We start from the raw sequence: 15,922 nt of genomic DNA, 5'->3' as shown, positions 1-15,922 counted from the left end.
ACTAATCCTCGAAAAAAAAAATCCTGCATTTTCTCAGATGTCAATCTAAGTTAGTTTGGGATTGTATTCTATCTCTTCCGCCAAATCAAGACAATCTAGTTATTCATTACACCATGTAATAGAATCACACGCAACCTACTCAGTATGAATAAAGCTGATCTGAGTACGTTAACTGGCCTACAGACTAGTCACTGTTCGAGTAGATAACACCCTAAAATAATAGATAAACTGACAGATGACATTTGTAGATGATGAAGTAGAAACTTCGGAACACTCACTGTGCCAATGCAGCGCATTGATTCAGCGAAGGCTTCGCATTCTTGGAAAAGGTGTCCTCACGCCTAACGAGATATGGTCTGTTGAACTAATGAAGGGTAGAAGCAGGAGCAGGAGCATGAAGGTTCAACTTCATCAAAGAAGGCATACCTTCTTGGGGTGAAATTTAAAGTCTGGGGGCGACTATTACTGATACCCAAGTGATGGAGCAAACTGACAGTGCATATAAAGTAACGCGGAGTACACCATAATATATCAAACTAATGGTAGCAGTGGTCATAGGCTCCTACAAGGAAAAAACATCCTCGAAAATGCATCCATCGTTTGGTCTTCATATGAAGCAATTTGATAACATCGGATCGAATGTGTCCAAAAACGATTTGTAAGAATAGCAGGTGTGAAAATAGCTTTGCTTTACACACCCTATCCATAGCTAGGAATACTGTTAACATTGAACACGCTGGAAGACCGAAAAAAACTGTATTGGCAGGTATTTGTAGTAAAGCTTCTGAACGGTGAATCAGTTATTCGCTCAACTCAACATCCGTATTCCCCAAAGGACGTTGTGGCAGTCATCCCTGTTGCAGTCTAGTGTCTTTCTAAAATTGTAATTGTACCAAGAACCGATGACAGCGATGATTCGTGATTTTTTTTTGCGGTGGAGTCTGTGATCGAGTTTGGCGAATCGTCAGAACAATGCGGGAGGAGTGTGAATATTTTGATTGTCTTCATACTACAGTAATATGTGCAGCATTCCGGGCATCAAATGGTGAGTTGACAACCTGGAAGAAGCGTCAAACATAGCTCCGGCCCTCACAAGCTCCTATCTCGTCACGAGTCATATGATTACACACTGCCAGTTGATACATGGACACAACTGGTTGGTGTTGCATGGGCAATGTTGTCATCAAGCTAAGTGAGAAAGTGCAACGCGATCATTGGCGCGTAAACCATACTTCGACAGTAGAAGAAATGCTCCGCCTGTTTACCAAGATGGTACGGCTCAAAACAGTCTCTGATCCTCATGTTAGGTGCGGTTAAACAACGTCCTGGTGTCAGAGTGGGACTCTAAACAGAGCTGACACGTTCGTCCCCCGGCGAGACAGGGGGTTGGGAAAGGCCCAATGAGCCGCCCCGGAAAACAATATGTTTCATACAACGTAAGAGATAATACGGATCGAAATGATTGGCATGGACCTAGGCAACGAAATAAGCACTACGATTGGTAACTTGGGACATGGAACTGCGAATCGTTCTGCTTTCCATGGTGCGAGGGGATAGTCTACGACGAGCTACATCCACGCAACTTCGAAGTCGTAGCGATGCAGGAACATTATTAGACAGGACAGAAAGTGTGGAAAAGCGGGTATCGGGTGGCTACTTTCTACCAGAGTTATGGCAAGATGCGCCAATGCGGGATGGGGTGGTAGCCGATCAACAAGCAAGGATGTTCACGAGAAGGAAGCGTTCTACGCGCAGCTGGAGCAGGTCTACGATAGATCTAATCGATGGAAGGTTCTTCTCCGATATCATCAACGTTCGCACCTGCGGCAATATAGATTTGAACCATTAGTAGCGGCAATATAGTAGAACCACCTAGTAGCTCTCGACGGTGTATAGCACCCGCCGAAGTCGAACGCCGTGACCAAACATCGAGCAGCTGCGGGACGACGGGGTTGTACAGGAATACACGCAGCAGCTGGAGGCAGTGTTACCCACGGAAGAGCTGCTTGGTGCAACTACTCTTGAAGATGGCTAGAGGAGCATCCGATCCGAAATAGGAAGCACTGCTGTAGCATTACTAGGTACAAGGGCTCCGAATCAAAGAAAAGACAGGTTTGACGGCGAATGCAAACAGTTAGTCGAGGAGCAGGACGAAGCACGGGCGAGAATGCTGCAACACCGTACGAAAGCGAACGTGGAACGATAGCGACAGACACGGCAGCCAAAACTTTGTCATCTGAAGGAAGAAGCGCCAGCAAGAGGACAGAGATCGCAATGGAAGAGCTGTACGAGTTAACGACACTCGGAAGTTCTACGAGAAGCTGAGCAGCTACCGTAAAGGTTACGTGCCACAAGCCGATATGTGCAGAAGCTTGGACGGTAACCTCCTTACGGACGAGTATGACGTGATCGAAGGTCGAAACAGCACTTCGATGAGCATCTGAACCGTGATGCAGTAGAGCGCGAGAATAGTATGGCAACTGATCTTGGTGCACGAGCTGAAGACAAAAGGATTCCAGCCCCCGATCTCCAGGAGCTGCTACAATCAGCGGGCAATCACTCTGCTGAACGGCGCCCACAAGGTATTATCTCAAATACTCTGCCGTCGACTATCACCATCTCCGAGGCAGTTTGTGGGGCACTACCAGGCGGGATTCATGGGTACCCGTACCACCACTGATCGGATGGTACAGAATGGTTATTTAGAAATACCGCAAATACAACGTGCCCACACACCACTTATTCATCGATTTCAAATTGGTATACAACACAATCGATTGAGACCAGCTATGGAAAATTATGCACGAGTATGGATTTCCGGAGAAACTAAGGCGGTTGGTCAAAGCGACGATGGATCGTGTAATGTGCGTAGTTCGAGTTCGAGTATTGTGGCTCGAACCTTTGTGAAGACGGCCAACCACCACCACGAGTTCTAGTTGGTGGTGATGATATCGAGGCAGTCGGCGAGTTCGTGCAGCTGAACTCACTGGTAACTGACGACAAAGATACCAGAAGAAAAATTCATCGGTGCAATTTGGCAGGAAATACCGCATGCTTTGGTCTCCGAAGGACGCACAGATCGAGTAGAATTTGTCGCCGCACCAAGTTCACCATCTACAAGACGCTGATCAGACCGGTAGTCCTTTACGGGCATGAGACTCGGACTATGCTTGTGGAGAACCAACGCTCCATGCGATCTTCGAGTGGATAGTATTGCACATTATCTTCGGTGACAGCAGGTGAAGAATGGAACGTAGATAGGGCGAATGAACCACAAACTTCAGGAGCTGCTTGGGAAGTCATCTGTCGACCACTTTTGCTACTGAATGCTAAGATTAGCAAGTTGCGGTAGGCTGGGCATGTCGTAAGAATATCGGACGACAGCCCGGTAAAGATGGTTCTTGAAACCAATCCGTCAGGGACGAGACAGAGAGGTGCACAGCGGGCAAGGTGATTCGATCAGTTGAAAGACGATCTACAGACTACGCAGACTACAGAGTTGGCGAACTGCAGCCATGGAATGAGTGGAATAGAGACGACTCTTACGTACAGCAAAGGTCACACCACAGTTTGGGACTGTTTGGTAAGGTAAGGTATGTGTAGCAATCCGTGCTCACCAGAATCACCGATAGCTAGTGCCAAAAGTCTCAGAATCAAAATATATCGGTACCAAACAGACCTCCGGTTTCGATGTTCGAATAGGAATATTGAAGGAGCATTCAGCTTTGCCATCACCTTTAACAGTTTTCAGGTTTGTGAGAGTTACACACCCCGAGACCTAGTGGTAATCGGATAGCTTCAGCAGTGGACTCGTAATCTTCCTGCCACACATTTATCGTAAACCTCAGAATTCTTCAAAACGTTGCCAAACAGCCAAACAGGAGCCAATCAAGGACACAATCCAAAACATCAAACCTATATAAAAAACATTCGAGCTGCAGCCTGATTTTGAACGTTGCTTAGATTTACAGGACCATAGCACATACAGGCTGATAAAATCGGAATGACACTGTAAAACAAAAACAAATTCAGAATAACTGTTTTTGCTCAGAACTACAATCAATGGTACGCCTGTTAGCCAGTGGAAAAAGTTTATAATGCATCCGACTGTATCGCGTGATTACATTCAATCAAATATTTACAAGGTTATTGCAATGCAAGAAAAGAAAAATCAATCTGAAAAAGGTCCGATTTCATTAGTCGTTCAACCAAGTTGAACGACGTCTTAGTTGGATGAAAGGGGATAGCAAAATAATTTCGTTGGTTGGTAAGAAAGTTTGTCATAAAGAAGCAAATAATGAAAACAGTATTAGAATGAAAAGGGTTAACAACTGCTTCGAAAACTCGTTGCCCGTAACCCGTGCATTTTAGAATCATAAACAGTGAAATTATTGAAAAACTTTCGCCTTTCAGCTTTTACGACAACGATCTCGGAACGTACGTGTGAAAATGAACAGACATTTTCGAAATCGATCGTCGAATGAATTCTGGAGCTTCGGAAACCCGATCGTCTCTAGTTTCGAAGTTTTTGTATGTAGAAATTGTGGTTGAGCAATTTCAAGCTAAAAGAGAAAATCGTGCAATGTTGTCTATCCCATTTTTTTCGTGTTATCTCTCCTCCGATGAGGCGATTGTTTGCCTAACAAAATGCGCAATTTCTGTTGCGAGGTAAAACATAATACGCTAATCAGGATCTTTGTTTATGATTTTATCATTCATAAGTTACGAATTTCTGAAGTATAAAACGGAAACGTCGTCTGTTTGATGTTGTTTGAAGGTTCTGGTTAAAAATACTTAAAAACTCTAAAAGTCGCTTTACAATTACTATACCAATACGGGCAACGGAACTATAGTAACAATAAAACATTCATTCCACCATGTATTATGAAATCGGATTTTTTTAATATATAAATAATTTTCGAGTGGTTGCTGAAGGTAATTACTGAAGGTAATTAATAATAATGGTACCTTAATAAAAATGGTTACCTTGTTGTTTTTTTTTCAAAAATGGGCACTCTATAAAAGTACAACAGCATATTTATCTGGGAGCTTAATAGATCAACATTACTTATAAAGTTTACAACCATTATAAAGCTTCTACTTCTGTTGCTGAAACATCAATTTCAACGCATCGCACCCGCATTGAACTTTTAACGACCATATACCAATATTGCCATTTGATGGCTTCTTAAGGGAACATAAACTTTGCAATTATACCCATAAATTCGGCAGTGCGAGCATTTATTGCAATATCCATGCTCATATCAACAGTTTGAATACGCAAACCGAATTATTGGCTCCATTGCACTGACAGGCGGAATTTCTAGGCACGTTCGCCTGCGGGTCTCACTGCCCCGATGAAGCGAGATTCGATTGCCGTCTCGTCTGTGCGGTAATTTGATGGAAAATTAATGGGAAAAGTTCGATTTCCGGACGGAATTTGTTTTTCAATTTTTTCACCGAATCACGCACTTTCCAGTATCATCCCGCCATAAATGTGTCTGGTTTTTGCATTTCCCGCAAAATTTAAGGTCTTCGAAGGGTGACTAGGCAGCTGATTTGTGAATGGAACGTGACAGCGAAAATTGTGTGTCAACTTTTCCTGCAGTGCTTTTATCTTTCAATCCTTGTTGTCAATTTCGACGTACGGTGGGTGGAGAATAATGTTCGGTGTACATTTAAATCCACTTTAAACAGCTGGTCAAACGATTTCGGTGACATGTCAGTATGTTCTCTATTATGTACTCTGGAAGCTGCATACCAATTTGAATATTTTCACACCTACACGGCCCGTAGGTTTCGGCTGCCAATGAGTGGATCATTTTGAAATTTGCATTTTGTGACAGGAAAACCCTTCCCTCGAGACAAGTGCACCATCTTCACCGCTGTGGTCCATAACCCGGGGCTAGAAAATTGACCAAAACAGTCCGCTTTTTGTGATGGTTGTATAAATTGACAATCAGTGTTGTATAAAGGGTATATAAATTGTACTTAAATAAAACTAAAATGTACTTCACACTCTTTCACTTTTCGGCGATGATTTTGGTTTATTGGAGATGGATTAAAGATTAGAAATTAATCGATAACAAAACGGAACAAGTTTCACAAGTTGAACTAAAACATGCCTTAGGTTAAAGACAATTGCAGTTACGAAACACGTCAGTGCCGTTTATAGGGATATCCCTTAGTTCACCACTGTGCGATTGTCTGTGCACGATTTTTGGCACTTGAGCGCGTTGGCGTTGCCGGTCGTTTTGTGGGCTATAAATCATCCATAGGCTTTAGGAGTGTTATCCGTTGCGGTATACTGGGATACGAGGCATATGCAGCAGAACGAGAATTCGGGACGTCTGCCTCTAATGGGAGGCTGGAATCATTTGGCTTCCTGAATTTATTTCACGCGTCTGCGACTACGACCAAATTGCTCTCGGTCAACCCAGCTCGTTATGGTGGCTGTTTGACAGAGCGTGAGCTGGTACTTGAGGTGCAACTATTTTTGGAATTGTAAACACGGTAATTGTAAGATTGAGGCAGAATTGATGCCATATTTCATCAAATACCGGCAGTTTTTTACGCTGTGATATTTCTAATTATCTAGAAAGCGACCTTGATACTGATGAGTTAATTGATATTTTATGGCCCTTATTTACTTACATTATTTTAGCAGGTAACTGAAAAAACAAGAGCCTCTGTATCAATATTGACATTTGTTAGTATGCATCTTTAGCCGCAATTCCAAAATATGGGTCTCAAAAGCAATCGTAATGGTTAACACATATGATTCACACATCGAATACCAAAATTCAGTTCTTTTAAAAAACGAGAACGGACTTACACTATTTAAAAAAGAAGAGAGCAATGTTGCTAAAAGCAAGGAGTCAAATTGACGCAGACTATCTTTTTAGGGTTAATAGAAATATTACAATTTGTTGTTACATCTTGATGAACTTTTTACCACAACCATCACATTCAGCTTCAGATAATAAAATGTATAAGATTTAGTGCTTAAGTGCACGCACGCAAGTTTGACGTAGGACTACGCAAATTGTTATTCATCAAATCCTTCAGTTATATTTCAATACTTAAAAACTGTGATTTGAACTAACTGTACGTGCTCAACAAACAGTATTGTTTATGTACAATTTATGAAGCTTTCATTAAGCGGTTTTTAGCTGAACTAAAGCTTAATAAACTGTTACTTGACAATTTGCTTTTTGGTTTGAGTGCGCTACGCTCCATCTCCGTCCGCATCGTGATTGATTTGATTATTCAATTTTTTCATTTATTTATTTATCATTTATATGGAACGGCACAAATACAATTTAATGTTTAATGGCGCCAATTATATCTGATGACTTCAAACTAAAATACAAATGGGGCTAAATCTAATTACGTTTCCATTAGAATAGATTCTTCAAATAATAACAAGCGGCTTTGGAATAGGTTGAAAGCTACTAATGCTGTACAAACTTCGGCTTTGGATAAGTGATTAAACCACTCGAATGACGAAATCAATGAATACTTTGCATCGAACTTTACACGTGACGGGAGTGTTCTTCCGGTGCCTATATTGAACGAAAATGGTTTTAAGTTTTCTTCTGTTGACGAAAATAATGTGATATTGGCTATTTCTTCAATCAAATCTGATGCTATTGGTCTCGATGATGTTCCGATTAAATTCATACGCCTGATTTTGCCCAACAAATTTTGCCAAGAATAACTAAGATTTTTTGTATGATCATATCCACCTCAAAATTCCCCCGGGCCTGGAAGTTAACCAAAGTTATTGCTATACGAAAAGAGGCAAAAAAAAGTTAACAACTTACGTCCAATAAGCATACTGTGTGCGCAAATTTTTTATCCTCGCTGCTGACTGCGAGCTGAAATTAAGTCTAACTTAAAACTAACATGGATTTTTCAATCAGTGTTCTGTTGTTAAATGCGCGTCTGATGGTCTTTGAATGGCCGAGAATATGCAGCATGTATGGTATGTTCTATTTTATAAATTATCGAATCTCAATTCGATCCGTTTTACTATAAAAGGGATATGCTAATTATTATACCGCGAGCTCGGAACAAATTTCATCGATCGATCAAGATGACAACAGATTACAAGAACTATGAACACCTGAAGGGCATCCCACAAATAAAAACTCCATGCGATTTGCATGTAATGTGAAAAAATAAAACGGCATGATATTTTTCACATCCAATTCTTTTCAACAGGATAATCAGTGTTATTTAAGCATAGATGATTTTAGAATAGAATCAACAAGGCAGGTAAGTACTGTTTAACATTGTCTTTTACTATATACATTTATAATTGTAAAATAGCCGCGAGACAGTCTCGCGTTTCAACAAAATGTCCCGCGTAGAAATACGTTCCGCGGAATGTTCTGCGTTCATCTTAACCCGGACCGGAAATTTTACCTCGCTAACCGTGAGGGGAATGCTTCAGGTAGGTTCAAATTTGTTTTCGCGGATAAATTTGCCCGCATGTAGATGATTTGGCAAGCCATCTGTAACTGTGGAAAGAAGACAAAACTTTTCATCACTGGATTAGCCATGAATGGACAAGTTTACAAGGAAAAGTGTCCTCAGGACATAGTTTTGCCGTTCATCCAGGCATGCGAAGGCCCCGTGAAGTTCTGTCCCGATCTAGTTAGCTGCCACTACGCCCGCTGCCACCAAGCGAAAATTGAATAAGTGTGGCAAATCAATTAAAACATCATCTGATATGGCGAAGTGGGGGGGGGGGGGGGGCAAATGGCCGATACGGGTGATGTTGCCGCTATGCAGAAATTTATGGGAGGTATTCGACGAAAAGTTCGAGAATTCATCAGAATAGCAGACAAAAAAATTTTCTTGTATTTTTTTCTACAAGTTTTATAAAAACCCTGCAAAAACATAACTTTACCAATTTTGTATGTTATTTTCTCATGGAGAAATCGAAAAATGTATGCGGCTGAATTCTAGATGAATCAAATCCTATAAATTTTTTCTTCTAACAACAGCTTATTTCACGTGAACAAAAAAAGAATCACTCATTTGTTAATTTATTAAAATTTTTAATTACAACCTCAACAAATTTTCAAATCACGAAAATAAATTTAATAACCATCTTGAATTATGTTTTTTAAGTAGCAGAGTTTAAATATTTTTGTTAGTATAAATGAAGCATACATAGTCGATTCAGACATAACTACATAAATAGTTACTCACCCTCGCTGGAACAGATCCACATTGTAGAATTTGTACAACTCGACTGCAAACTCGATGGTCGCCTGTAGATCGGCCATAATCCTGAACCGTTTTCTTTTCTTTTTTTTACACAGAAGTTGAGCTCTGCCACTAAGATCACTATCTTATCACAGCCGAATGGATGGATGTCAGCCCACGGGTGTCATCAGTGGCTTTTTACTACTTATCCTTTAATCAAGAAGCCCATTCACACCACAGTGACTATCTTTTGAGTTGAAAATCCAAGCGGATAAATCTTCGCGTCCGCTGGGTGCTTGTGTTTTTTTTTTCTGTATCCTTGTTCAAACGCTTTTCCGATTGCGAGTTTTCACGACACGAGATCTCCCGCACTAGGGATCAAATAAATCTTTTTTTTTCTATATCTTTTATTTATCTTTCAGCTTGTGATATTTTTGCGCCTCGTTTGGCGGATTTAGACATCCATCTTCTTTCACTCGTCTCATTTGTGACAGTTTGATATTCTTCCATGAAGCACGAAACATTATTTCTGAAAGTGACCATGCTCAGTTTGCTCGCCTTGTAAATCGTTTTCCTATTGATGTAAAGGGAGATAAATAACGGTTTCATAATATTTAGCACTCGTTCTCGCTTCAGGATGGGGTTTCGCCGTTTGGAAAATGATAAAAACACACTCGGCCACATCTTCTCAGTTTGGCTCATTCATAGAACAAAGGAAGATGATTTGTCATACCGCCTGACACTATGTTTTGGCCAGTCATTGAGGTACGATTTCCGTGAAAACAATAAATGTACGCGAACACACCTACCAGAAAACTAATATCTGGTAGGCCGAATGGACGGTGTGAGAGGTTTTTTGATTTGCTCATCATCAAAGGATTTTTCAGCTTGATAGAAATTGTTTAGTGAATGGAGAGCAATGCTTTTAAAAATGTTGTTCATCACAAAGATTATGGCATTTCAAAAAATCAAAGTTCTTGAAAATAAAAAATTGTCACTCCAAAAACAATATTAAGTATATACTTTGTAATGTTTCAAAAAAAAAAAAAACATCATTCAATTTGCAAGGGTCTACTCTACTTGAATGCGTCATATTTTTCGTTTTCGGTACAATTAACAATTCAAGTTCGTCTTGGGATGTTTGTATAAGATTTGGGCTGATGATATAGCGTGCGCAAATAGCGGCGCGAAGCGATTCGCTTCACCGTGCTCGCATGTACAGCTCTATTTACGGCTATACATTAACCTACGGTAAGGTGAATCGATTCGCGCCGCTACTTGCATTCAGTATGTCATCGGATTTAGATTGTGTGATTTGAGCGGAATCATGGTAAATTAAGGTAAGCAGTCTGCTAAGTGTAGAGATTTTTATAAACAGCTCCGTTGTCATAAGTGTTCAAATATGTTGTTTTGCGATTGAATTAAATTTTCCTGTTTCCTGTATATACAATAGTACAATTTTTGACGCAGTTTTAGATCTATTCCTCCAAACGGTCTGAAACGCAACAATGGTGAACTACCCACACCATATACTTATAGATATTGCTAAAAATTACTCGCTTTTAATGGATGTTAATCGATTCCTTAGCTAGGCGATAACTTTCTAAGGACTTATAGGTAGGTAATTCTATATTATGCTTGTAATCATGAATTGTTGTTTTACCATATACATTTGACTAGTCGGCGTAAAAAAGTTTTGCAAAAACAAAACAAAAACAGTCGGGTTAGAAGTTAAGCGAGCAGCTTATCTTTGATGAAAAATGTACTTTCCGCTATTTTTATGCTGGTTCGCTTGTTTTTTGCTCTGTAAAGAGTAATGAAACTGTGAAGAGTAATGAGACTGTGGCTGTGTGTAGTGAACTGTTTCGTATATCAACTGCCATTAAACTTCGCAGTTGGCTTCGAAAAGTACGATGCTGGTCTAGCATGCCGGCCTTTGTATTCGTTATTGAGGGTTAGTGTGAGTCACTGGTGAAGCCATTTACAGTCAACTGCGGAGACCAATTCTTTGAAAGATCTCCAACGCATCTGATCTTTTGTCAGCTGTCAGTGAACCCATAGATTAAAGGGAAGGATTGGTAAATTTCGAGTTATATTCTGTGACTGTTTTAACAATACGTATATACATTAGACTGTTGCCGAGTTTTCTTAATGTCGCATAATATTTTCGCGGATTGAAGAAACTTTTTTTTTTTATTTTCGCTTATTTTCCGTCGGTCTAGTTCCGCCACTGTTGTTGTGCGAATCACCGACGCCCGGGAGGCGACTCCACCCAGGACCCTAACTCACGACCCGTTGATTAACGGACCGGGTTTCAATTGATTTTTTTCGGTGAGATTTATTAAAACAAAACTTTAGTTGTTTAATAGATTAATAGTTAGAATAAAAGTTAGAGGGATCCACACGGTGATGCACACGAAAAAAAAAAATAGTTTTTCTGAGGATGGCTGAAAAATTAGTAAGCTGAAACGTAAACTATTTAGTTGTTTTGTTTTAATAAATCTCACCGAAAAAAATCAATTGAAACCCGAAAAGATTTTGAGTTCCTTCGGTGCATAGAGATCAACGAGCTGCAAACCGTTGATAAGTAGAATTAAGAGAAGCATTCGAAAAGTCGACGGGAAGGCCGTACAACGCTCTCGTTCCGGCATCATAAAAAACCTTCGTCGGAAGGCCGGTAACGGACTTTTCTCAAATGTTTGTTTTTCGTTCATAATAAATATATCTCCATATGAAGTAAATCAGATTTGCTTTTAGTTCATCCACCTCTTTTTGACAGCAGTAGAAAAAAAATCCAAAATTTTAGTTGTCACCCGTTATTCCAACTTGCAGCAAAGCTGTCTACAGTACCTTGCAACAACTCGCAGTACATGGGCTTTTAAAAGTATTGTTCGAAAGAAGGAAAATTACATCAAGTGATTAGCGAAAATTTCACTAACCCATTTTAACGATAAGCGTTCGAGTAGTAGTACAAGACTCCTACTATTTGCTATGTATATAGGTTGTCCTAATTTAAAATAAAACCTATTTTAAAAGCCCAACGGTAACATGTAAAGAGTTGTATCGGATATCTCCTCTGAAACACGAAATCTCCTGACAATTAAAACTAGAAACAACGTGTAGCAACATCACATAATGACACGGTATCCGAGTAGGAGCCATCAACATTAAGTTTGCGTTCATATAAAAGCATGACGACAAATACTCGACTCGTTGTGTCCGTTCGTATTATAACCAATGAATGCCTATGAATGATGCCAACATATCTGCCACTGACACTTCTCACTGCTTATGCATCCGATGGTGTACTAACGCTTCTCGACTGGGACCTTCCAGGCCATCTATCGTTGGAAGAGGGCCGGCGTTTATGAAACTATGCTACCCATTATAGCGGCACGGTCCAAACATGAATTTCTCTGAAAGCGGAACTGGCGGGCGAATCGGGACGTTCTGTCTGACTGTTTATACATCCGAAGGACGAAAGACTGAAGTGCAGATTGTGTTTCCCATGGCTTGCGAGATATGCAGAAGACTTGAAACTTTTGCTTCGGCTCCAGTGGCAACGGTGTAACCGGTTGCGGAACAGCAAGAAGGGGAACGGTTCTTGTTTGCACGCTTCTTCTGCGTCAGGGTCCTTTTGCATGAATATTTTACCGGTAGATATGCGAGCGGAAAAATGGCACAAAATGTATTTGCATTTCAGATTGTGACATTTATTAAAATTGGGCCCAAGATGGGAGAAAAAAACTTGGAGCTGAAAGTAACGTGTCTACTTAAGATGAAGAAAATTAGTATTCATATTGGTACGATATGAGAGTATTTTCTTTGCTCGAAACCATCATCTATAGAATGCATTTTGTTTGATAAAGATGACACAAATGTCTGAGTTTTCAGAGTCAGAGTAATTGGTTGAAGTCTTTTCATATGCGAACGTAAATTTTCACTAATTTCTTTTGGTTATCATGTACCTAGCAAAATTAGGCACTTAAGCTCTCAATAGAATGTTTGTTGTTTACGAAACAAAGCGCTTGAAAAACATCGTACGAGAGCGTTACTGTCAGAGCGTGTATGCGGTGTGTACAGATATGTTCGTTCCCCCTGTGCCAGCAACCGAATAATGACATTGGTGTCGGTGTGTGAATGCACTTCGAGCCATGTTGATACTTATCCGTGTTTCTCTGGATTCGGACTCCCATCCAGTTCTGCACCGTATGAGTCTACTCAGAGGTTCTACGAGTGTTTACTCTTTGCAGTAGTGCTAGCTCTTGCACTGCAGCTGAGTAGAGTGCAAACAGTGTTGGCATCAAACCTGACGCTGGCTGTTATTTTGTATTTTTGCAACAACTGTATTAGTCATAGGTTTTTTACAGTATTAGGTTTTTTTACCAAATTATTTCACAGAAACAACAATCAAATGTTTTAAATATTGAAAAGTTGCAGTAAAAAATAATAAAAAGTTTAATAATTTGTTATGAAAAGTTATGATAATTATTATTCGCTTCGAAATTTTCGAAATAAAATGGCCAATTAGCTGCTACATTAAGATGTCGAAACTATATACATTGATTATGTATATGTTGCAAGCTACTATTTGTGATTCCATGTTTTACGAAACGAAGAACGGTCACAATACAAAACAGCACGAGGGCTTTAATCAAAAAGGTAAAACTGGCTTTCAAACTTTGATAATATAACGATCAAGTTCATAAATTCTTAATGACATGCGATGAAAGTCCAAACATTTGATGTCGTTGATGTCAACACGTTTGTTGGAATATAAAATGTAGGCTCACATTCAACATATGCATCGAGTGTCACAAACAAAAGTAATGAATTAAAGCATTAGAGCGCTTTCCCATAATTAGGAAACTTTCGATTTTTGCTACGTAATTCAAGCATCATGAACTGCCTTTGAACTAACACACAGTATATATTTTACATCTGAGTTGCCAGTAGCTCCGTACTGACAGCTTGAATGTAGAATATTATCTGTGATTTTCAGAACCCCACATTTTCCATCTTCTCCCTTTTTACGCACATTGATCAAACCGAGTACCGACTGTATTGCGAATTTTTCTGTCGGTCTAGTCACAACTCTCACACCATCCATCGGGGCAACCGATTCTGAGAAGCGTGTTGAAATTTTTGGGCGAGTCTGTCGCACTTTTTTCCTGAACCATTCAATAGAAATTCATTTTCCACACCAATTGATTACAGAATAATTCCCTCTTATATGGATTATCACTAAATTTTCGAAAATTACAAACGGATACTGATGGGACATTAATTAACACGCTCGACAGGCGGAAGACAATTAATTACAAACGAATTGGAGATAGGTTTTCCATCCCGGTCTCCACCCACTTTTGTAGCGTGAGGACTTTTTTCCTTACTGGGCGGATCAAATATTCATCGTTTCGCTCACACTGGGACGAATTAGGCTTGTATCCTTGCATTTAATATTTATCGCTGCCTTTCACTGCACTAGCTACGGTAATCTTACGCACCAGAGGAAGAAACCATTACTGCACCCACACAATTTTGCTTCACAATTGGTTTTCACTGGTTTCCTGCTGAAAATTTTCACTGCCATTCAATATTTAGCTTTATCACAAACTCAAGTGTGTAAGCACTTGAACATTTTTCATCGCCTGAACAACCGACGAGCACTGAGAAAATCCCCACCCAAAAGATGGAGCTGGAAAACGTTTTTTCTTCTTCCATGGGGCAACTCGAACGGAGACGATTGGTCGTATGCGTACACACTGATTGAACAGAAAACTGAATGGGCCTTAACTCACCCCGCACTATTCTTCTGGTAAGAAAAAAAAAAAAACACACACGGAAGTGAGGGGCAACACCTCTTTAACCGAACCGTCCGTTTTCAGTGCAGTACAAGGACTCCAGACGGCGCGAAACGACAACGATTTTTTGTGTCTTCCGTTCTCACGAAAGGCTGTTTGACTTCTGTAAACGGTGTACTGATTTTCCATCCGTTCTGGTCCTACTGTCAGGTTAGCTGGTTGGGTTTTCCTCGCTGGTTTTTGAGTGTGTGTGCGCATTCGAGCTAGAGCGCAATGCCACAGTGTCAGGCGAGGAAATTTGCTCCTTGGAGCGGAAAGGATGCCTTCGGGGTAATGCTCTCGCTCCCGAGTTGTCCGTTCATTCATGCTTTTCTATAGCGAAAGTGTATTCGGTCGGGTGTGTGTGTGTGTGAGTGTAGGAAAATAATTGGCGCGCGGGAAAATCTGACAGTCAGATGTTTGTGATGGGTACTAAAATTTGCGAAGTCATATGGGGTTAGTGGGGTTGAAATAGGTTTCATATTTGAATGTATAATACAAGCAATCGAGTTTTAGGTTAGAGCAAATAAATGCATTATATTGCATACGTAAAGTGTTACGTCTCACAATACTTAGTAAAACTTAAATGTTATCTTCGCTATACTGATCACTGTTCGATGTTTTGTTCCTGATTGGGTTATGTTATTCGATGAAATTATATCGAATAAATAGAAGGTCATATTCGAAGTCAGAATGTAGCACCTAAGTTTAATTTGAATAAATATTGAAAATCCCATTGAAAAGTCATTTTAGATGAAGCTGTAGATAGTACAATTTGATTAAAAAATATTTTCGAAAGTTTTATCAACTTTTTATCAAACATTGCAACTAGCGTAATTAATCCTACATCTCATTTGTAA

The 15,922-nt window shown here is 40.0% G+C and overlaps 1 protein-coding gene across 6 annotated transcripts in view; it reads right to left on the bottom strand.

Moving 5' to 3' along the window:
• Positions 1-15,201, bottom strand: part of LOC129722155 (protein FAM135B) — a 120,942-nt gene extending 105,741 nt beyond the window's left edge. For 2 of the 6 annotated variants that reach the window (XM_055675413.1, XM_055675418.1), the window contains exons 1-2: positions 14,727-15,201; positions 9,223-9,793 (exon numbers count right to left, since the gene is read on the bottom strand). In XM_055675413.1, the coding sequence (XP_055531388.1) occupies positions 9,223-9,299 (77 nt within the window). In that variant the 5' untranslated portion in view covers positions 9,300-9,793; positions 14,727-15,201. The other 4 variants (XM_055675414.1, XM_055675415.1, XM_055675417.1 and 1 more) reach the window with 4 other exon arrangements.
• Positions 15,202-15,922: the final 721 nt, after the last annotated feature.

Source organism: Wyeomyia smithii, chromosome 2, assembly GCF_029784165.1.
Source record: "Wyeomyia smithii strain HCP4-BCI-WySm-NY-G18 chromosome 2, ASM2978416v1, whole genome shotgun sequence".
In the NCBI taxonomy this organism is placed as follows: Eukaryota; Metazoa; Arthropoda; class Insecta; order Diptera; family Culicidae; genus Wyeomyia; species Wyeomyia smithii.
The sequence above is the reverse complement of the archived record's forward strand: the minus strand, read 5'-3'. Positions and strand labels throughout refer to the sequence as shown.